Here is a 23,756-nt window from a genome sequence, read left to right as displayed (position 1 = left end):
CACCCCCACCACCCCTACCCCAACTGCCTATCCATGCTGGGGTTAAAAAAAAAAGAAATAGAATGCATGTTTAAATAGAGCTTTATTTTTTATTTATTTATTGTCTTTTTGGGTCACACCCGGTGATGCTCAGGAATCATTCCTGAGTTCTCAGGGGACCGTATGGGACGCCGGAAATCGAACCCAGGTCAGCCACGTGCAAGGCAAACGCCTTACCTGCTGTCCTATCACTCCGGCCCTAAACAGAGTTTTAAAATGTGAACATAGCCCTTAATGACAGAAGAAGTAGAAGCTCTAATCTAATCATACGACAATTTTTAAATTCTCTTTATTTTTAAGGTGAAGCATCCCCATTAACAATCCAGAAGCAGTCCTTGGAAGTAACCCTTTGGATACACGCACACATCTTCAAACCCATTCCCCAGTTCTCAACGAGAGGCAGGAAAAAAGAACACGTTCACAGTCGCAGCTGAAGCCTCGGTCCTCTTTCTCCAAAAATCTTACTTCACTTACCAAACCATAAGAAAAGACAATTTTTTTTTTCAAAAAGCCAACAAAACCTAGACACAGGGATCGAGGTGTCACGCTAAAATCACCCCCACCCCCGAAACTGCTGCTGGGAAAAAAGAGGGGCAGGGGAGGGGAGCAGGCAGGAAGCCAAGCCCACCCCTGTTCAGTCCAGACGACTTTCACAGAGAATTCAGGGGGGCAGGACGGGAGCCACAAGAGTGTGCAATTCAAAACGTAGATGGTTTTTAAAAGTTCGACTTGTTCTATGTGGCTTCTCCTAGCCCAGCCGAGGAAATCGCTATGGGCTGCTTAGAGTTAACACAAAAATTGTCCTGACCAAAAAGAAAGCAGAGCAAGTGGGGAGAGAGAACAGAAGGCAGAAGGACCAGGGCAGGAGGCCCCCTGCACTGCCCAGGGAGGCGAGTAAGGCGGAAGACTCTACTGAGCCGCTATCAGGAAACTATAGAGATTTGGATCAAGAATAATGGACTAGTAAATAGTAGGAGACCCACATTATGAATACTTTTGAGATATCTGGGGAAAAAAAAAAAGAAAAAAATTTCTATTCTGAGAAGCAGTAGATGAAAACGATGTTGGGTCACCCAATCAGTTAGAGTAATGGGTTTCGTCCAAAGACAACTTCGCAGAAATTTAGGTAGGAAGGAATTGAAGAGAGTGAAAAATGAGATCTGGCTGTCAGACAATTTTAATAATGCTTCTACCCTCCCCAGCAGCAAAAAGGGGGTTCCCAACGAATGTCCTAGAGGGTTTCTTTCAGAGATAAAAAGGTCTGTAAGTTCAACTCTTGATCCCTCTCTCTCCTGACATAAAGCTTGGGGAATAAAATAAATATTGAATTTTTAACTATTCAGAGCTTCTGAATTATTAATATTTGTCTAGTTTTCATGTTCTAAACCTTTGGCTTAATTTTTTCAACTGTAATACACTGAAAAATGTCTGAATGTGCCTTAATCAGTAGTACCACATGAAAATACAAACATTGTTTTCCCACAGCATCAACATAGGAAGGATGAATGGATGGTACCCCCTAAGCAGCCTGCAGTTACTTGGTATCCTTGACCAAAGGTTAGGGCAAACCCGGCCTCTCTGTATGGCGAGCAGCAGGAGTTTACTAGTCTTCAATCTCATCTTCCCAAACATCTCCATTAACATCCACAGCTTGAAATAACCTGGAAATGTAAGGTACACGTTTTTAAGCACTTGGAAGAAAGTTAATATACTTTCACTGATTTGGGTCCACACCTGGCAATGCTCGGGGCTACTTCTGGTTCTGCACTCAGGAATTACACCTGGTGGTGCTCAGGGAAACCATATGGAATGCCGGGGATAGAACCCAGGTCAGTGTCCTGCAAGACAAATGCCCTACCCACTGTATTATCATTCCAGCCCCATAAAACATTTTTTTTTTCAAATAGCTCTTCTATGACGCAAAATGGCACACTTGCCTTGTCTGTGTGAGGACCTGGGCTTGATCCCCAGCACCACCACCAAAAAAAAAAATAATAATAATGATAATAATCATAACTCTTTCAGGGTTGGGGAGAGAGCTCAAAGAGCCGGGGTGCACGCCAAGCGCCTGAGTTCCCCGCCTAGCCCCCACATCCCCCGCAGGCACTGCCCTGTAGCCCCAGCATGGCCTGAGAAGCACCACCACAGGGCTCAAATACCGAACCGTCAGCTCCACATCAAAGAGAGTGGGCCTGCACTCTCTGAGCACTTCTGGGGAGTCCCCCACCACCCCCACCCTGATCAAGGATGGCTCTTTAAAGCCAGAGACAGACAATAATGAAAAATAATGAAAAGTATGTGCCAACAAAATGTGTGAAACAGAGGGCAGGGTACGGCTCACAGGGCTGAATCAGGCTGGTGGCCAAAACTCCAACCCTCCAAGCCCCAAGCAACCCACAGCACTAGTGGGTGAGGCCCCAGACCTGAAAGACAGCCCAGCACACCCCAGGAGTGATACCCCTCTCCCACGCATAGCTGAGAAGAGCCCTGAGCACTGCTGTGGGTGGTTGCAGAAGATTAACTCTCCCAAGACAAGAGCACTATTCCTTGCTAACCCTGCCACTCGGCATCTTTAAGGGACTTGGCACTTCATCTGGAGGCTTTATGTTGCCAATTTGACTTCCTCGTGTTTCCTAAAACTTGGACAGTTTTGGACACGAGATTTCCAAGAGCTTATGGGGAGAGCTCACTGCTTCACTGTCCTCGCTGGACCGCATCCCCACTGAGGGCACCCTGTGGTCATCCACGAGTGACAGAGGCCAGCTAGGGCCAAGTTCAGGGCTGCTGGAGAAGGGAACCAGCACATCTGTGCCAAAGAATCACGTCACAAACTACTAATCACTAAAAAGAAAACTTACTTCTAGCATGCAACTCCCCACGACAGACTGACTATCGTACCAACATGAGATAGCCTGACATTATGGAGCTGATGTGACATAACATGAAGTACATGTCGCCCCCTCAGAAGTGGTGACAAAAACGTTACTCTACATCTAGTAGAACTTCAGTCTAGATCGAACTTTGTTTTACAGGAAACAGAGGATAGAGAAACAAGCTAAAAGAAACCACGGAGGAAGGAAACTCTGCAGTGAGACATTACATGGGAAAACTGGTCTTCCAGTTTAAAAAACACAGAGAGGGCAAAACTTTTCTGAGTTAAGAGACTAAAGACACAGATCCAAATATAGTAAGTGAACGTCATTAGTGCCTGGCTCAGTCGAAACAGTCTTAAAAGGAATTTTTAGGAATAACTGTAAGTTTTAAATGGCTCTTAGTATGTTATTAGCACATAATATGCCACAAATTTACGTTACACAGATATTTTTCTTAAAATACAGGGTTTTTTGTTTGTTTTTGAGGTTACACCCAGCAATGCTCAGGGGTTAGTCCTTGGTTCATGCACTCAGGATTTACTCCTGGCAGTGCTTGGTGGACCATATAGGATGCTGGGAATCGAACCTGGGTCGGCCACATGCAAGGCAAACGCCCTACCTGCTGTGCTACTGCTCCAGCCCCTTAACATATAGTTTTCCTGATACACAGATAATTTTCTTATCTTGGGGATCCACATGTGGAAATCAGGAGATATGAAGCATCCTATTTCCAATTTAGGATTCACTAGTATAGGAGAAAAAAAGCAACTACTGCTGAGTACGATCAAACTGTTAATCTGTGGGGCAATTATATTACTCAAAGTCCTATTCTTTTAATTTTTTTATGTTTAAAGGCTAGTGCAATAGTATAGCAGGCAGGGTGCTTGCCTTACGTGGGGTCATCCTGGGTTTGATCCCCGACATCCCACATGGTCCTCTGAGCCCAGCCAGGAGTGATCCCTGAGCACAGAGGCAGGAGTAGGCCCTGAGCACCGCTAGGTGTGGCCCCAAACCAAAAACAGAATTTTCCAGCGTGCAAAGCTGAGGCACTGGGGCCAGAGAGAGACTCCAGAGGTGAAGGCGCTGCCGTGCTTGCAGGTGGCTCTGGCTCCATCTCCAAGCACAGCCAGGAGCGATACCTGAGCACCTCGGTGAGAGCACCCCCACGCACCGCCAGGTGGTGGCCCCCAAAAACCAAGCTGGGGTCAAAGCAGTAGCCCAAAGGGCCTGTGTGCATGTTTCACGTGCTGAAGGCCCAGGCTCAATCCCCAGCCCAGCGTGGCGCACCGAGCACTATGCCAAGGGCAGCCTCCAAGCACCACCGTGGCTGTAGCCCTAGAGCAGTACCAAAACCATTCCCGAACAGCACTTTCCCAAGAGAAGATCATGCAAATGAACACCCCCAGAGGGGAAGAGAACTCTCAGGGCAGAAAGGACGCTGCTTCCACTCACCGGTTGTAACAGGGGGATGCGGTGTCATTGAAGTGCTGGTAGGGGTTCGCCCGAGACAGGGAGCGCATACAGACCCAGCAGAAGTACTGCATGCAGCCAGTGCACGTCATCTTGTTGCAGCCATCTAATTTCTGGGGTGACAGCAGGGAAGACAGGACTAAGCAGACTGTGACAAAAGGCGGACCCAGGCCAGCACGGCTCAGAACAACAGGCCGGAGACACACCGGCCAAGCCTGTGACCAGCATCAGACGCCCACCCACAGGACATGCAACATCCAGCCGGCATCCCTGCCACGGAGGATTCTGGGAAATCTCTCCTGGTAAATGGTAGATACGAACCAAATGTGGGTCGTGTGTGTGTGTAACTTGTCGATATTTAAATGCAGAGACTTCAAGACAGGATTTTTAATTTTTTACATAAAATATTCATTCATCATCCTGTTATTTGTCGATTGCCGCGAGCAGGCCCCAGTAACGTCTCTTTCATCCTAGCCCTGAGATTATATTCAAGGCTGTTTAGGAGAGTGAGACCCATCATTGTTACTGGTATTTGGCATATTTGGTGCGCCACGGGGAGTTTGCCAGACTCTGCCCTGTGGGCAGGCTATATTCGATATTCACATAAAATAAGTGAATGTAAGTCAACCTCTGGTTAGCGAGCCCCTCCCTTCATAGGCCAAGGCAGTCTGGGGGGCAGGGGCTGTCTGCCTTGCACATGGCCATCCCCGGTTCCTCCAGCACCACCAGGAGTAATTCCTGAGTACAGAGCCAGAAGTAACCCCTGAGCATCACCAGGTATGACCCTTACTTCTCTTCCCACTCCACAAAGAAAAAAAAAAGTGGTTAAAAAGAATGCCTGCTTCTACAATGGAGTCACTGGGGAATCATCGCCGGGCTCAGATCAGATAAAAAGAAACAGAACAGAATCAAATGCAAAAATATTCACATTTATATATAGCCTACATTTATATTTATCTCCAGATGGTCCCCTGGCACCCAACCCAGGAGTAAGCTGGGAGCACAGCTGGCTGTGACCCCAAAACCAAACAAAGCATCCTGGATACATAGCATTGGAGGACCAGGGGCGCGGCTCTATGAGGCCCTGGGCTCCAGAGGGGACAACACACACGGCCTGTGATTTTCATTTAAATCATGGTTAAGAGTCAGTGAGAAGGGCCGGAAAGATAGTACAGAGGGTTAGACATTTGCCTTTCACACGGTGGACATCAGTTCAAGTCTGGTACTGCATATGTCCCCCACACCCCACCCCACCCCCTGCCAGAAGTGATCCCTGAGCAGAGGGCCAGGAATAAACCCTCAGCAGGGTTGTAGCCCCCTAAAAAATAAAGGAGAAGAAAAAGTTACCAAGCGAAGAGACAAGTGTAGCTCTAATAGGGGCTCTTCATAAACTATTCAAATTTGAGGCAGATAAAAATGGGAGAAGAGCTGTCCCCCTGCCTGGAGCCATAGAACAGCAGGGAGGGCATTTGCCTTGCACGCAGCCGACCTGGGTTCGATTCCTGGCATCCCATAAGGTCCCCTAAGCACCACCAGGAATGATTCCTGAGTGCAGAGCCAGGAGTAACCCCTGAACACCACTAGATGTGGTCCAGAAACCAAAACAATCAAATAAAAACAAAACAAAACCAAAAAAAACAGCTGTCCGTGTATGAAAACACTTTTATTTTTAGGATGTAGGGGAACATCCCAGCAGCACTGGGGGCCACGCCGGGCAGTATCTGCCTCCATCTGTCTGGCTGCACATGCTGGAGGTTCACTGCTTGGCCAAGTGTTCTCCAATAATGTCTGGGGGGGAGGGGGTGTCACACAGGGGCCTTCACCATCAGACTCACACACTAGCCCTGAGCCAGTTCCCAGCCACCCAGAAAGCACATTCAAACAGGACAGGGCTGGCGTGACCACACAGTGGGGAAGGCACTTGCCGTCCTGGGTTTGATCCCAGCATCCCACATAGTCCCCGAGCCCTCCAGGAGGGACTCAGCACTTCTGGGTGTGGCCCAAAAACAAAAACTAAAACGAGACAAAAGGAGGGTCTTCACCCACTAACGTCAATGACGGAAATTAGTAATGCGTGTGTGTTTGGGCTTAATAGATAACAAAATGTGTCTTCTTAATGAGTCCGAGGATTAAACCGTCTTCCCATGCCCAGTGCGTGAGCGAGCCTTTACTTACCTCAATGGGGGTCCCACAGCACGGGCAGCACTTGGAGTTCTTCTCTAGCCAGTCTTTGCTTTCCATCTCCTCCAGCGCCTTCTGTATCACCCTCTTCCCATACCTCTGTTCCAAAAATCTTTTACTGGCCTCATCTGCTTGCAGGTACTCATTTCGTAAGTCTATTAATTTCTCTGCAAAGCGAAAGGGAAAAGGAATTCTTAGACACCTTTGCGATGCTGACCCCAAACCACCTGACAGGACTGGCTGACAATGCTGCAACTTCCTCCCAAGGCGATAATCCAGAGCAAGAGACGATTCGAGCAATGACAAGTTCAATGTCCAAGGGAATAATTATGGGTGAGTCACCGAAAGACTGACTATCCAGTTATTAAACACTTAATTAGGAAGTCTACAACCCATTAATCTATTCATTATAGAACCCTGGTGGGGGTAGTGTATTTATTTGTGGTAGAATCAGGTAAAAAGGACAATCCCCGAGTAGAAAAGTTGCCTTTTTTTTTTTAAATGTATGTTCATGGGCTTTTATTTATTTTTGGCTTTTTGGGTTACACCCAGCAATGCACAGGGGTTACTCCTGGCTCATGCACTCAGGAATCACTTCTGGTGGTACTTGGGGGACCACAGGGATGCTGAGAATTGAACCCACATAGGCCGCATGCGAGGCAAACGCTCCACCTGCTGTGCTATTGTTCCAGCCCCCAAAAGTTGGACTTTTTAAAGGAAGTAGAATCAATTATCTTCTCCTTGACTCAGACTTACTACTGTTGGTGTTTGTGCAACTGGTAGTACACAAATATACAGAACAACTTCCAAAAAGGGAGCGATAGTCCAGCAAGTAGGGCGTTTGCCTTGCACGCAGCCAACCTGGGTTCTATCCCCAGCATCCCACATGAAGCCCCCATCACTGCCAGGAGTAATTCCTGAGTGCAGGGCCAGGAGTAACACCTAACCATCGCTGAGTGTGACCCAAAAGACACAAAGAAGAGAATGACTTCTCCAAAAGTCACAAAGGTCGATAGAGACAGTCACCAGCCGCTAAGTCAGTGTCACCCACCATATAATCAATGAACAAGGCTGGCCAAACACAGGCCCTTCCAGCTTACTAACCACTCAATTCTGGACACTTCAAAAAGCCTGAATAAAATCTACCACCTGAAGCCAGAATGACAGGACAGCGGTTACAGTGTTTGCCTTGCAATGCGGCTGATCCGGGTTTGGTCCCTGGCACCCCATACGGCCACAGAGCCCAGACGGGAGTCATTTCTGATACTGGCGTGACGGGGTTGAGATCTGAGGCCGGGAAAACTGTACACATGGAATTTGATCATGGCTGATTGTGAATGGGTGCTATGAATAACTTTGTAAATTACAGCACTTCAATAAAAAATATATAAAAAGTAAATTAAAAATCTACCACCCACAGGTCCCGGCAAAGTCCCTCCCATCAGCTCCTCCCAACACTGGGGCAAGCACCTCTGTCTCTGTCACAGACCTCGAATGGAGCAGGCAGTGGCTCCCACAGGCTCAGCGCAGAGACAAAAGTTCATTTTCTATTGCCTTCATTTTCTAACCTGATTAATTAAAGACCTCTCTTAGCAGCGTTCTGCCTTTTTTTTCTTAATGACTCTCCTCCTACTGCTGAGGGTCTGTCTCTGGGCGCAACACTGGGGCAGTCTCCTCTCACACACAAGTCCTCCTTTCCTCTGCCTTTCTCGAGAGACTGCAGGCTGGTCGCTTTTCATCCTGTCGTCTTTATGACCGTCAAACTGTCCCTTCCGTGGTTGCAGTGACCCGGGGAAGCCCCCTGAGTGGTGCTGTCTGTAGAGCTGGCTGCTGGGTTCTGGCGATGGTACCAGGGACCCAGATGGCAGTGCCACGGGGCCACCCGCGGGAGGTACTGGGGACTGCACTCTCCACCTCTGAGCTATCCTTGGGTCTCATCCTGTCCTTGTGATGCTGCTGAGGCCACCTCAGGTGGCAATGTGATGGCAGAGACGGATCCTGGGACCCACGGGTGCAAGGAAGGTGCTCTATACTGAGCCAGCGCTGGCCCTGGCCTGTCATTTTTTATCCCTCTCATAACCCAAAGTATGTCTGTGTTCCTTTGGAGACATCTTAAGGTTAAGAAAAGGAAAATCTGGGCTGAAGCAATAGCACAGCGGGTAGGGGGTTTGCCTTGCACGCGGCCAACCTGGGTTCGATCCCCAGCATCCCATATGGTCCCCTGAGCACTGCTAGGGGTGATTCCTGAGTGCAGAGCCAGGACTAACCCCTGAGCATTGCTGGGTATGATCCCCCCCCCCCAAAAAAAAAGTGTTGTCCTTAAGAAGAAAAATTATTTCACTAAGCTTCACAATAATAATTTATTAATTCTACCTATTTGTCAGATGGTAGCACTGAGTATATAGATGTGTATACGTAAACTGTATATACAAAGAAATTCCTAATTTGGAGCTGGAGCGACAGCACAGCAGTGGGTAGGGCATTTGCCTTGCGTGCGGCCAACCCGGGTTCAATTCCCAGCATCCCATATGGTCCCCTGAGCACTGCCAGGGGTAATTCCTGAGTGCAGAGCCAGGAGTAACTCCTGAGCATCACCGGGAGTGACCCCAAAAAAGCAAAAAAAAAAAAAAGATTCCTAATTTTCTAATTTTATGAAACCCCTAAATCTGTCTTCGATTCCCCCCCCCCCCCCCAATATTGTGAAATGCCTGAATCACACTCTAGCCCTTCAGTGACAAGGCCTCAGACGCGCCTTGGCCCGACACTGGTGAGTCAACATGCACCCCCACCCCTGCCCTATCGCTATCCCCCATGGCTCCTAACAACTCTCAGATTCTGCTCGAAGTAACTGGAAATATCGCCTCCTTCTCCTCTCGGGGTCCTTTCTTGGAGATAATAGCATTCTGCTAACAGCAGCAATTAGTAACTATAGTAATAATTACATTCATAATTATCCTTTTGCATTTTACACGTTTTAGTCAATTGTTCTTAAAATATCTATGGGGGGAAAAATCCATTTTCTCGCCCACTGTCAAGGATCAACAGCAAAATACAACCAAATGAACTATTAGAAAAAACAAAAAGCCAAAAGCCAAAAAAATACAAGACAATTTTGGGTTGGGGAGGGGGGTTGGGTTGGAACCACACCTGGTGGTGCTGCTCAGGGACCCTCCCCTCCCCAGGGACCAGATGATATTCCAGGATTCAGACCAGTGCCATGAGCCAAGCAAGAGCCTTAACCTATCTCTGTGGTTCTGACTTATTTTTCTTTGTATTAAATTTACTGCCCTAAAATTCCATTTAGATTTAAAATCTAAATACCTCTTGTACCAACTTCTCCACCTCTCAACGTGCCTTTCACAGACCAGTGAAGCGAAGAGCTGTGAAGACTCTGTGATGGCCCGGCCTGCAGTCACCCGTGCAGTAGCTGCCGCCAACCCGTCTCTTCTAGAACATCCAAGGCCCCGGGGCCCACGGGCTGGTGGGGGGCTGGTGTCTCAGTCCTCTCGGACTGGAAACGGCAAACAGGCCACACCTGGGGTCCCCTCAGCAGAGCGCCACTTTCTGCAGTGGTGGACTGAGGCCCAGGCCTCCCTCGACGACCAGTTCTACAAAGTGCCAGGGAAATACGCAAGGTGGCCCCCCGTCTATGCTGTCCTATGTGGCAGCCGGATTCCCTTCTGGAATGCCTGTCCCTTGTTTAAACAACAACAACAACAACAAACATAGTATGAGACCAATTCCCAAGGACAACGGAAGTGAGGACACAGAGGATTGAGGACTGGTCGGCGGTTGAAAGTCTGCCAAATGAGGAGAGGGGGCTGGGGGGGGTAGTTAGGATAGAGAAGTCCACTATGACAATGACAGCTGGAAATGATCACTCTGGACAAGAACTGAGTGCTGAAAGGTGGTAAGGGATATACAAATAACCTTTCAGTACCTGTACTGAAAACCATAATGACGGGAAGGGAAGGGGAGGGGAGGGGAGGGGAAGGGAGGGGAGGGGAGGAGAGGGGAGGGGAGGGAGGGAGGAAGAGAGAGGAAGACGGAGTGGGGAGGGAGGGGGAGAGAGAGAGAAGAAAAGTGCCTATCACAGAGGCAGGCTGGGTGGGGGATGGCAGAAGGGAAACTGGGGACATTGGTGGTGGGAGATGTACATTGCTGAAAAGAAGGATATTGCTTGGAACACTGACTTAAACCCAGTATGAACAACTTTGTAACCGCATCTCATGGTGATTCAATTTAAAAAAAAAAAGAAGAAGAAGAAGAAGAAGAAGAAGAAAGACAGGAATGAATGGCTGTCCCTAATGTCTTCATGGCGGGTTTCCTGATCGAATTCAAGTCTTACTCAAGCCACTTTGCCAAGCCCTGAGTAAAAACCACCGGCCAAAACCACCCAACGCCCTTTCTCTTCTGAACACCCAGGCCCTGTGATGTGTTTCCCCTCTCATCAGCACTCCCCACCGCCTCCATCCCTGTTCTGTGGGCTCCCCCACTCTACCACACACAGGGCACTTCAGCCCTGCTCCGTGCCCAGAATCCAGGCAAGTGACAGGCACAGAAACGTCTATTTGAATGGGCACTTGCATGTTCCAGAGGCCTCTGAGGGCTGGGGTCCCACGGCGGCTCACCTGCGGTCACCTTGCACGGGGACAGCCCGTGGTAGGTAAGCCGGCACAGCGTGCAGAAGGCGAAGTTGCAGCTGGAGCAGATGCCCATGGTGCAGCCGGGCTCCTGCATGACGGGCAGCTGGCAGCAGGGCCGCGGGCAGTACACCACGTCGGCCATCAGGTCCAGGGTGGACTGCAAGAGGAGGCGGTCGTAACGGGCAAACAAGTCTGCGTCCACGAGCTCTTTGACCTGGAGGGCAACACATGACACGTGAGTGGCAATTCTCCAACTGGCTCCAGTCCCGAGGAGAGCCTGGGGCCTGCTGGCATGAGCCCGATGCCCAGACACCCTCCAGCTCACTTCCAAGTCAAACCAAGGGCTGGGGCACATGCCTGGCACGCAGAGGCCCTGGGTTCAACTCCCGGAATGGGATAGTCCCCTGAGCACCCCTAGGTCAGCCTGGAGGCCCCCTGCACTGCTGGGTGTATGGAGCACTGGGCCCAAGAATCCCTGGGAAGAGCGATGGGCACTCTGAGCACTGCTGGGGAGACAGAGACAAAAACATCACAAAATCCAAACAAAGGAGAATCAAAGTCTCCATCTTGACTGGAATGGTCAAGGGATGGGCCGCACACCCGTCAGAGGAAGCAAACAGCACACTGCAAATGGGGAAGCCGATGCCAGAAGCAGGAGCGTGTGTTTGAAAAACCAAACGACAAACCTGTCTTGCAAGCAGTCAGCCTGGGTTTGATCCCTGGCACCCTGTATGGTCCTCACAAGAACTGTCAGGAGTAATTCGTGAGTGCCAAGGCAGAGTAACCCCTGAGCATCACCAAATGTGGCCCCAAAACAAAAACAGTCAACAGCGGGGAAGGCCCTTGCCTCATGGCCAACGCGGGCATTTGATATGGCTCCCTCAGCCCGACCAGAAGTGATCCGTGGGCATCACAGGGTGCGGTCCAAAAAAAGGGTAAAAGCAGATCACAGCGTTCCTGACAAGAGTAAAACTCGTCAGCTGGCTCCGTGGCCTTGGACTGGCTCGATGAGCCCTGGCAGGGCAGTCCGGCGGAGGACAGCCGCCATGCGGGAGAGAGTTGGGGCAGCAGCTAGCAGAGGATGGAATTACCTGACCCGGAGTGGCCACTGAAGAGCACTTGGGTTCGGGGCAGTTGAGGCAATGAACCTGGCCATCTTTGATCTGGATTTCGAAGTAGTCCTTCAGGCAGGCTTTGCAGTACACGTGCCGGCACTCCGAGAAGTACATGCACTCGCTCCCCAGCTTCTCGCTGAAGCAGATATTGCACAGGAACAATTTACTATTGAAGCACTTGATCTGCTGCGCTTGATCAAAGTCCAGGATTTCCTGGATGAGGCTGGACAGCGACTCCACATCCTGCACGGCTCTCTCGTCCACCACTTCCTCTGGGTCTGCATCCGAGCAAGCAGCACCTCCGAACTCCAGCTCAGAGCTGGGAGGGGCCGGCACGGTCCTCCTCTGCCCCGTTTTCGGAGACCCCATCTTGAGCTCGAAGGGAGAGACGATGTTCAGGTACGTCAGTGTGTCTTCCTTAAGGAACTGCATCCAGGCGAACAGGACCACGCTGCCACGATGCTCCTCCCACAGGTTGTCCAGGTGCTTGCAGAGGGCAGAGAGCTGGAAGGAAGCGCAGGAGAGCCGGTGAGCTGGCTACGACAGTGCAGTCAAGGCCGGACTTCCCTGGGAAGTTTTTAACGGGTGAGCGAGGCCCTTATGCCTGAAAACATCATCATTTTGGCTTTCTAAACTGCTAGGACAAGCGAGACTATACAACAGTACTAAGATTCTAAGAACACTTCTCCAGTGGTTCCACAGGGACCCAGGGCAGAACACCAAGGCAGCAAGTGCAAGAAGTGTCACGAAAATAAAGAGAAAGGGCCCGACTCCACTAGGCGCCAGGCTAGTGCTGGCGGATGAGGCACGGAGAGAAACTCTGTCCTCGTTTTCCAGTTTTATACTGCTACAGATCTTGGGTAGGAGACCTAGCTTAAAAACGTGTATGCCTTTGCAGTTCTAGCCCTGTAGGAACTCCGAAATAAAGACTAGGAAAAAATTTAAAATTTTTTAAAATTTTAATTTAAATTTAAAATTCCCCTACCATGCAAGGTGCCAGGGAGGTGGTTTACAGAGCGGAAGGAGGAACTGCTCTGCACGCAGGAGTTCTGCATGCCATCCCTGGCACCCCCATCCCCAGCAGCAAACAGCTAACAAAACGGACCCTGGGTGTGGGGCCACCCCCTGGAGTGCTGGGAGTGGAGCCGGGTTGGGGGTCATCAACACTCCCCCGGCAATGTTCTGCCGGTTGGCAGGGTTCTGAAGGAGCTTGGGCCTGTTTGGGGGAACTTGTGGGGCACCATGTGGTGGCAAGGACAGAACTCAAGGTCTTAAAGATTCAAGGCATGTGCTCGACCAACTGAGCTATCTCCCTACTCCCCCTCCCAATTTTAAATTAATTCTAACCTTTAATCTTATCAAAGTCACTCATGAAAGAACCACAAACAGAATCCTTATGATTGTTTTTACTAAGCAGCCTGGGCCTGCGCCAGATCCTGGCTAATGATGGGACAGGCTGTTATCAAACCTAGGCCTGACAGCAGACCTACAGCATGGCTTGGCTGCCACGGGAAAAGCTTAAGACTTCCTATAGCAAGCAACCAAAGTTCAAACCACTCCAAGTTTTCTTCCTCACAAGTGATTTAGGAGGCCAGAGAGACTGCACAGCAGGGAGGGCATTTGCCTTGCACACAGCTGACCCAGGTTCGCTCTCTAACATCCTATATGGTCTCCCAAGCACTGCCAGGAGTGATTCTAGGAATAAGCCCTGAGTAACACTGGGCGTGGCCGCCAAATTAAAAAAAAAAAAGTGGTGTATTTGCCTTGCAAGTGGCCAACCCAGGTTCAATCTCCAGCATCCCATAGGGTCCCCTGAGCACTGTCAAGAGTTATCCCTGACCACAGAATCTAAGCATCACTTTAGAACGCCTCTCCCCTTGCCAACACACACACACACACACACAAATAAGCATCTGAGGTGCAGCTAAATTTTGTAAATTTAAATCACAAGTGAAAAAGAATCACATTCTTTTCATTGCTCTGCATAGTAGGCTAAACAGAGCTGGACTTAAACACTGACCAGTTCAAATTTGCAAAATTAATGTTTTTTCAAAGTCATGCTTTTTTTGGGGGGGAGGGGATCACACCCAGCGATGCTCAGGGGTTACTCCTGGCTCTATACTCAGGAATCACTCCTGGCGGTAGCTCAGGAGGCTATATGGGACCATATGGGATGCTGGGATTCGAACCCGGGTCGGCCGCATGCAAGTCAAACGCCCTACCCAATGTGCTATTACTCCAGCCCCTCGAAGTCATGCTTTTGATAAGCAGGTTAAAATCTGCAAAAGACAATACTAAAAGGAAGCTCTGAGTGTCAGTTGAGTCACCAGATCTAGCAAAGAACACATCCTCCTCCATCCTTTCTTCTCTAAAGCAGCAAGAGTGTGAGGGAGAGAGAGAAAGAAAAAGAACAAAAGGGAGACTGTGTATGTGTGTGCAGATATACACAGACATAGGGGGAAGAGATAAAGGAACAAAAAATTCAGTTTATTTCCATTCTATTTATACCAACCACAGTTCAGTGGAAAATGTTTTATGTCCATCTCATCAATCAGGTGAATTTCACAAAGACAGGGTATAAGGGTCAAGCAATCAACGCAAATTAACCAGAATTGGAAAAAAAAAGCCATAAGAATTAAAAATGACACAAATGGTGAGCCAGAGAGATAGAACAGCAGGTAGCGCATTTCCCTTGCACATGGTGGACCTGGGTTTGATACCCAGCATCCCTTATGGTTCCCTAAGCATCACCAGCATCCCGAGTGCAGAGCCAGGAGTAACCCTTGAGGACCAAAAGGTATGCCACAAAAAAGTAAAAAAAAAAAAAAAAAAAGACAAATATGCACAAAAATTTGACTCTGCAATTTTAGCAGTAGAACATAAAATAATAAGCAACTCTCCTCTCCTTACACCTCCAAAAGCTGGCATCAGGTCGAAGCTTTGTCACTATAATCTCGACATGGAAACCAAACTCTCAGTTCATGCATGTGTGGTATCCACTGCATGGACGGGAAGTCTCGAGAGCTCTCTGGGAAGAGGACGGTGAAGATCTAAATAACTCAATGACGACTGATTGAAATGTCAAGCCCTCTTGCTATTCTCGAGAAAACCATCCACTATCTTGTGTGCACCTCCTCCGACACAGATGTTATAACGGAGTCCCTTCCTTCAATTCTTGCTCTCCCCGTGTTTGAAGTTCAAATCTGTCCTTATAACCACAAGCTCTGTTTTACGAAAGCGCTCTCATGTCAAAGATGAGACTGGTAGGTGGGAAGCAAATGGAAATTACATGACCATGAGAGCAGCAGCTGCCAAGCTGCCCTTTCGGGTCAAACAACTCTGACAGCTTTTGTCTTAATATCCGTCAGCCCATCACTCTTCATTGGGACTTGTAGAAAAGTAGCTGCTATTGATCAATTATCTACCCCAGAATACTTTCTATTGGCGAGGGATCAAATTTATGTCTCAATCAAAGTTGGGCTGTTACCAAGAAAGGCTATATGATCTAGAGGAAAATGAAGGCTCATGAGGAAGTTTCCAGCCTCAGTGAGGGACCTGCGGGCATCACTCAACGCTTCAATTTGTGTGTACTTACATGGATGTGAGCTCGGTAAGCATTTACTATTAATATACAGAACTTTAAAAATAAAGGCCCTTAGTCAGTTTACTCAGAAAATTTGTTTATTATAACTGCATCAGCTCAACTTTAATCCTCCTGAATTAAATCTTCATTTAAGTAATGGAGAAGGAATTCAGATTTAAAAAAATAAAATCTAGGAAAATGAGTAGGTCCTGACAGTCTCCATTACAATACAGATTCAATGAGGAAATGGCAAGACAAGAGAAACAATATACTTGATCACAATTCATAATGATTAATCCTACTAATTACTGCCGCGCCTTTCTAAAACAACAAACATTTTAAATTCATTCAACATTAGAAATCATGAAGGCGAGGGGGGAAAATAACAAAATCAAAGTCATTTGTTCTTCATGCACTGAATTTATAATCATCAAGGGTAGTCGGAAATTAAAGAGGATTTTTTCCTTTTTTTTTTTTAAGTTTCTAAAAATGGAGAAATTAAGTTTCGGGTCTAACCTGAGTTGGTGACAGCCATTTGCCACTAAGTGTGAATGAAGGTGGGGAGGAAGATGGATAATCTGGTGGCAGTTCAAAGTTCAGCACAAGTGGAGGCAGAAAGCAAATGGTGTGTTCAAAGCCACCATTCTGGAGACACTCATTTGAATTGCCTGAACCAAAAAACAAAGATTAGAAAGGATCAGTGGGTCGGCACTGCAGTGTTTGTGACTGAGGAGCAGTGCCCAAGAAAGACCTAAGGCTTCAGCTGAGGGGATTAAAGACCCTCCTCCAAAGCCACCTCTGTTCCCTAATTTTAACTTCATAGCCATCACCTTAAAAAAAAAAAACAACTCGAAGAGCCCTTGAAAAATCTGCTAAGCCCATGAAATTTACAGTGAAGACACAACTTCTTTTTGTATGAGTTTGAGTCCAATTTCTAAACTCATGAGCTAGGGAGAGGCACCAGGTTTTCTTTTGTTGTTTTACCATGCATGACTTTTCTGGAGAGAAGGAGGCTTATTTCCATGAAAGACCCGTGACCTACTCAGCCCAGTAGGTACCAACCACCCATGCATTAGGGGTGGGAGACTTTGTGACAACACAAGGATCTCCCAGATGAGAGTAAGATACAGCGTGTAACTCTCTCACAATCAAAAGTTTTGTTTTCAAAGTTCCTGCTAAGTCTGGAGTTCTGTTCCCACGTTCTTTCTGCCTCTGGGGGCCACACGCAATACTGCATGCCTGCGACTAAACCCTGGTGTCATGCACGCAGGGTGTGCAGTTCACACTCTGCACTGCCAGCCGTCACCTCACTTTCTTGACTCAATGCCTTTAGAGCAGAGATATTTTGTGAAAGTGTGAATCCAAGTCCTCTGTGACTATATCAAAAGAAGATTTTTATTCATCTTGTTGTTTCTCCTTGAAGCAAATGTCACATGGCCACAAAGTAACAAGGTTATGGTAAGTGAAATAATTCTAGGAAGGGAAATAGTATTCACCACCCCCACAGTCCTTTAAGGTTGTCCAAGTGTCTCCATAGACATGATTTCCTTTTCTCTTTGATGAGCACTATTTAATCAGGCTTGCTACAACTAAACCATGTGTTTGAAGACTGAAATGCATGAAACGATTGTGCAGGATATATCCCAATGCAGCTGTCCAAAAGGTGGGGTTACCAGGTTGAAAATTCTGAACCCCACCACTCTGGTTTTCAATTAAATTTAAAACTTAAAACTTAAAACTTAAAATTAAATACCAATGCGATCACAGGTCACCAATGCCTTAGCCATGAGGGAATCATTTAGGGTCCGATGAGACACGAAGAATAAGCTTTACTTTAGGAAAAATGGTTTGGAAGCCCAGGGACTAACCTCTCACAAATATCTTGAAATTCTGTGGCAAGTCCAAGTAGATCCTGGTTTCTCCGCCTTGGACAGACTCTGCTTTTCTAAATTCATCTCCATCATAAATACTCGCCAGGGCCAGCAACTCATCCTCCTGCGCCTCTCGGTCCTCAGACGACATTTAATTTTCTAAGGAGCTGAAGAGAATCAATCGAATCCAGTTAAGAACGGAAAGAGCAGAGGCTTGGGAAAAGTCAAGTGGCACAAAAACTCACCTCACGAACAAGTGCAAAAAATAAACCAACCAGCACAAAATGACAGGCACATCCAATATTCTAGAAATGGCGTTTGAGGGGGCTGGAGCGATAGTACAGCAGGGAGGGCATTTCCCTTGCACACAGCCAACCCAGATTCAATTCCCAGAATCCCATTTGGTCCCCTGAGCATCGCCAGGAGTAATTCCTGAGTGCAAAGCCAGGAGTAACCCCTGTGCATCGCTGGGTGACCCAAAAAGCAAAAAAAAAAAAAAAAAAAAAAAAAAAGGCACTCGAGAAATAGCCATTTTCAACAAGGATGGCTAGTGTGCCTGTCCTTACTATTAGTACCATAGGGCAATTCAGAGGACAAGTCACCAATACTTCTGACTTGTCGACTAAACTTAGCAAAATGCTTTGTTCATATGCACCCCTGATGGCCTTCTCAAACATAATAAAAGGGCTTCTATTTTTTAAAAATTTTTTTTGCTTTTTGGGTCACACCCAGCGATGCTCAGGGGTTACTCCTGGCTCATGCACTCAGGAATTACTCCTGGTGGTGCTCGGGGGACCATATGGGATGCTGGGAATCGAACCTGGGTCAGCCACGTTGGCTGCGTGCAAGGCAAACGCCCTACACGCTGTGCTAGCGCTCCAGCCCCCAGGCTTTTATTTTTTTACGTATTAATTTCCCTTGGATTTTTATTTGTTTGGGGGGGGCCATACCCAGTGGTGCTCAGGGCATCCTCCTGGCTCTGCACTCAGGAATCACCCCTGGTGGAGCTTGGGAACTGAACCTGGGTGTGTAAGGCAAATACTCTACGGGCTGTACTGGCTGTACTATCTCTCTGGCCCTGACCTCAGGTTTTTCTTTTCCGTTTGTTTGTTTTGGGATCACACCCAACAGCGCTCAGGACTCACTCCTGGCTCTGCACTCAGGAATCAGTCCTGGTGGTACTCAGGATGCCAGGGATTGAATCCAGGCCGGCTGCATGCAAGGCAGGTGCCCTAACTCGCTGTACTATTTGCTCCCGCCCCCTTAGTTATTTTTTAACAGGAGCTACTGCCGTGGCACACAGGAGTCTAAAGCCTCAGAGAAATGAGCCTGACTACTGGCAGCTCAGAGGTCCCGAGCATCACATGCAGGACTGGGGGGTGATGCATGCAACACTGGGGACTGAACGTGGGGGCCCACACACGCCAGGCACATGCCACACCAATTTGAGAGCCAGGACTCTCAATCGCAGCTTATTTGGAAACAAATTTGGAACAAATAAATCTCCCCCCCCACCCAAAGTTACCTTAAAGTACTATAATTTCATAGTAATTTTCATAGGGCTAGAGATGTCGCTCATTGATAAGAGCACTTGCCTTGCACGTGTGAAATCCTGCATTTATTTATTTTTGGGGCCACATCCAGCAGTAATCTGGGGAGAGCGCGTTATGCACTATAAGATGTCTAACAGCATCTGTGGCTTCAGCCAATGAGATGCCAACACTTTCTCTCAAAAGTTGTGGCTATCAAAAACATGTCCTGAAAAGAGTCAAATGTTGGGGGGGCAGGGAGGGCCAAACAGTTTGCTGTGATAAACACGGTGTTCTGGACACTGTAACGGGGTCTAACACTTATCCTGTGTGATAAGGATCTCGAGCACCAGCCTTTCTAGCGTCAGATCTTGAGTTTGGATCCTGGCACCCTACAGGTACCCTACATGATCCTGGCACGCTCATGCTCTGTCTTCTGAGCCTCAGAGCTCTGTAGTCTGGTATGCCTGGCATCACAAGCAATTTCTGTCTGGGGTGGCTACAGCGGTGAGCCCCACAACCTGACGTGCTATCCCTAGTCAACACTCAAGAGAAGGGGGAGAAAATTAAATACTGTGTTAGTCAGTGGAATAAGGATTAACAGAGGGGCCAGAATAGAACAGTGGGTAGGGCATTTGCTTACACACAGTCAACCTAGGTTCAACCCCCAGCATCCCATATGGTCCCCAGAGCACTGCCAGGGGTAATTCCTGAGTGCAGAGCCAGGAGCAATCCCTGTGCATCACTGGGTGTGGCCCCCCCCCACAAACACACACAAAAGTAAAACAAGATTAATTGAGGAAGTAGCAAAATAACACTATGAAATGACACCAGATCTCATCAAAGTGATTTTGAGATTTAACATTATTTAAAGAAATACTAAGAAGGAAAAGCTACAATTAAAATGTGAATCGATGATTTTTTAGCACAATAACTAAAAGGGACATCATAATTTCTGATAATTAAAATGTGGGGAAAATATATAAGGAGAACCCTATGAAAAAATTACTTTTCTTTTTCCCTTTAAGGTTGCAGTGTTTGGGACCCAATCCAATACCAGGAAAACTGCTCAAAAGGCAGGAGTGCAGGCTTCGCAGAGGGGAGCCCAGGGTTTGATCCCCTGTCCTACCTGGTCTCCTCAAATTACTGTTGGCATGGCCCTCAAAATAAATAAATCAGGGGCTGGAGCGATAGCACAGCAGGCAGGGACTTCGCCCTGCACGCGGCTGACCCAGGTTCGATTCCCAGCATCCCATATGGTCCCCTGAGCACTGCCAAGAGTTATTCCCAAGTTGAGAGCCAGGAGTAACCCCTGTTCATTGCCGAGTGTGACCCAAAAAGCAATAAATAAATAAATAAATAATAAATAAATCAGGCTAGGACTTCACACATGCAAGGTAAGTGCTCTATCTATGAGCAACATCCTCGATCCTATGAAAATTACTATAAAATTATGTTACTATGAAAATAATAAATCAATAAATATAAACCTTTGGGTTTGGTCCCTGGCAATACACAAAAAGCTTGGAGTAGGCTCAGCACTGCCAAGAGTGGCAAAACAACAGCACCAAACTGCTCCCATTTTTCAAACAAGCATTTTCTTCCAGCAAAAGCTGAATCTCTAAGACACGGTGACATGTTCTATCTGAGGTCAGTGAGTACCTGTTAATAACCACCAGAAGAAAAGGATATCAACACCGTGGTCCGGATCTCAGTTCAGAGTCTGGGAGGGTACAAATCCCATAGGTTCTGAAGACAATGGAGATGGGACAGCTGGAGCTGGGGGTAAGGCCAAGCCGTGGAACTCATACTAGAAACACTATAGAAACTCAGCCATCTACAAGGAAGGAAGGAAAGAGAGTATGTTAGAAGCCTCTGGATTACCGTGATCCCCACTCAGATGAAAAAACATCCTGGCTCCCAACCAATCCTACACAACAGCCGCACGTCTGTCCCGAAAGAACCCAACAGAGCCCGGTAGTGAAAGGGGCGTTTGTGTCTCTGGCAGAGACAGACCTTCTTATCTCTCTGCTACAGCCTTGGGAGGAGCTGAGGAGGAACCCCAGGGTCACTGGAAAAGATTGCACTTCATGCCACGGGACAAACCCAAACCTTGTTGGGTTTATTTGGGTCCCTCTTTCTTCCTGTTTCTATTCCAAGTTTCCCCCCCTCACCTGCGAATGAGTAAATCCTGCCAGTCATGTTCACCCGCTAGAATAACTGATGCCTGATAAGTTGTTGAAAACATAAGTGGAGACAGAAACACAACACACGGTTAGTTCTGTCCTAAATGCTTCCGAGTCCGGCTCTAGAACTGTGAGGGGGAGACAAGGGTGGTCCACAGATGGAGGGGAGAGCCCGATAAGCACCCTGAAATTACTGCCCTCTCCCCCATAAAACCACTTTCCAAACAGATTTGGGGATGTGTGACTCCATGATAAGCTTAAGAACCAAACCCAGAACTGATTCAGCTGTGTACCGATTATATCCCCCAAGGACTCTTTTAGTCCTTACACAGGAAAACCATCTGACCAAGTGTCAGAGAGGATACTGGAATTAATATTTTTTTTTTGTTTCTTCCTATTCAAACATTTACAAATGATATGAGAGACGAATTCTGTTTCCGGTTTCAGGTCAGTGTCCAGCTGCTTGCCTGGCTATCAGCATCTCCTGCAAAGCTTTGAAAAATCTCAGTACCAGAGAACCGAGTGCATGCTCTGCACTGAAGAGACCCCAGTTTGATCCCCAGCACCACATGGGCCCCCAGTACAGAGCTGGGAAAAGACCCCCAGCTATGCCAGGTGTAGGCCCCAAAACCAAACATAAGTCTCAATGCCCAGGCCATACTCCATCAGGGATGACGGTCCTCCAGCTCTCCCTGATTCTAATGTACAGCCAGACTGTCACCCTCACCAGACCTCTACTTCAAACAAGCCACCTGACCCCTATTCCTTCATTCACATCACTGGCCATCATTTCCTTCTGATTCTGCCTACTCCGCCCGCAACAACTACGTCCAAAGTCCCTGTATTATACAGAATTCCCCATCAGAAGCATATCTCACTTAAAAAAAAAAAAGCAGCAAACTTGACAGTTGGATTCCTGTGACATTCTCATCCATCCCACCTTAGGCTACATTACAACGGGACTTAACACTTCCCAGCCACTCATTTCTCATGTCTAATTTCTTGAACAGCACGGGGCAAGTCTTCTTGCATCCCGTGCGTGGCTGGAACTCTGCATTAGAGACTGGAAACATCAGAATGGAAAGGGGGGTGCGACATCGGGGGTGCTGGAAAGAGACGCGGGACACAGAAGCTAGGCAGAGTCGGTGGCGGCTGGGCAGCAGCCCCCTGGCAGCAGGAGGCCGGGTGGGCGTCACGAAGGGCTCAGGGGCAGCAACACAACACGCCCGCCGAGAGCCCTGGCCCTGCAAGGGCGCCCCTTCCGGGCACCCACCCCGGGGAGGAGCTCCCAGCACCCCGCAACGCCTAGTTATTCCCAGATAAGAAAAGGGCAGCGGATGGTTTTTGCTTTCCCCTCCCTGCCCAAGGTCACGCCGCTGGCACAGCCCTCCATCTGGGCTCAACCCACCCTGTTTCTTGGTCCTTAGCCGAGAATAAACCGGGGCGCCCCTTGGCCCCAGAGACCCGGGGCAAGTTCCAGACGAGTCTGGGCAAACCGGAAGCCGCTGACCCGGAGGAGAACCCCACCCCCACCCCGCCCCCCGGGCTCGGGGTGAATCCGGCCCGTTCTTGCAGGCCACACACACACCCCGCGCGGGCCGCGGTCAGGTCGGGGGTCCCCGGGAATCCCCTCGCGGGGTGCCAGGCGGCCGGCCGGGGCCACTCACCCCGGGCTCCGCGCTGGCCCCGCGCCGGGGCCCGGAGGGGCGGGCCCGGGCGTTCCCCCGGGGCAGGGCCTCCCCCTCCCTCTCCCGAGCACCCCCGCCGGAGTCCGAGGCGCGCTACGGGGTGCGCCGGCCGGGCTCGGGGGCTCGCCCGGCAACACCCAGCGCGCACGGAGCGCGGTGCCCGCCGGACCCTTCCGGCCGCCCCTCCGAGCCCGGCCCGAAAGTTCCGCCCGCGGCCCCCGCCCGCCCGGGGTCCCCTCACCGCCGCTCGCCGGCCCGGCCCGGTGACGCCCCGCGGCCCCCGCGCGCCGCCTCTTCCGTCCTCGCCGCTGTCAGCTGAGCCGGACGGGTCGCACCGGCGCCGGGACGCTCTGCGCAGGCGCCGTGGCCACCCCGGCGCCCTCGGCTGCCTCCCGACGGCCGAAGGAGGCGCTGCAGCCGCCACCACCCACACCTGACCCCGACCCCGCCCCCCTGCCCAGCGCCTGCTTTGGCAGAAGTTGATCCAAACGTAGATTCTTGGGAGGAGAGGAGGGGAGTGGAGGTCCAGGGCAATCTGGAATGATAAGGCCGAGGAATCCGAGTTTTTAACCAGT

At 49.0% G+C, this 23,756-nt stretch overlaps 1 protein-coding gene across 2 annotated transcripts; it reads right to left on the bottom strand.

The window, feature by feature from the left end:
* Window positions 1-78: 78 nt before the first annotated feature.
* Window positions 79-23,544, bottom strand: RNF14 (ring finger protein 14). Of its 2 annotated transcripts, XM_056124613.1 has the most exons (9): window positions 23,423-23,544; window positions 20,970-21,144; window positions 17,776-17,945; window positions 16,424-16,575; window positions 12,301-12,828; window positions 11,195-11,423; window positions 6,558-6,730; window positions 4,365-4,495; window positions 79-1,700 (listed from the first exon to the last, which is right to left on the bottom strand). In XM_056124613.1, exons 3-9 carry the CDS (start codon window positions 17,927-17,929, stop codon window positions 1,643-1,645), a joined length of 1,425 nt encoding a protein of 474 aa, XP_055980588.1. In that variant the 5' UTR covers window positions 17,930-17,945; window positions 20,970-21,144; window positions 23,423-23,544; the 3' UTR covers window positions 79-1,642. The 2 variants fall into 2 exon arrangements, with proteins under 2 accessions (XP_055980588.1, XP_055980589.1); XM_056124614.1 differs by lacking the exons at window positions 16,424-16,575; window positions 20,970-21,144; window positions 23,423-23,544 and having other exon boundaries at window positions 17,776-17,902.
* Between the last annotated feature and the right edge of the window lie 212 nt (window positions 23,545-23,756).

This window comes from Sorex fumeus, unplaced genomic scaffold (assembly GCF_029834395.1).
Source record: "Sorex fumeus unplaced genomic scaffold, SorFum_2.1 ptg000051l, whole genome shotgun sequence".
NCBI lineage: Eukaryota > Metazoa > Chordata > Mammalia > Eulipotyphla > Soricidae > Sorex > Sorex fumeus.
Note: the sequence above shows the minus strand (reverse complement) of the source record. Positions and strands in the feature narration are given on the sequence as shown.

Coding starts and splice junctions, on each gene's coding strand:
- RNF14 (XM_056124613.1), bottom strand. CDS start 17,929: ATGTCGTCTGAGGACCGAGAGGCGCAGGAGGATGAGTTGCTGGCCCTG. Junction 16,576..17,775: donor TTTCAAGATATTTGTGAGAG/GTTAGTCCCTGG, acceptor TTTTTGGTTCAG/GCAATTCAAATGAGTGTCTC. Junction 4,496..6,557: donor GCTGTGGGACCCCCATTGAG/GTAAGTAAAGGC, acceptor CTGTCACCCCAG/AAATTAGATGGCTGCAACAA.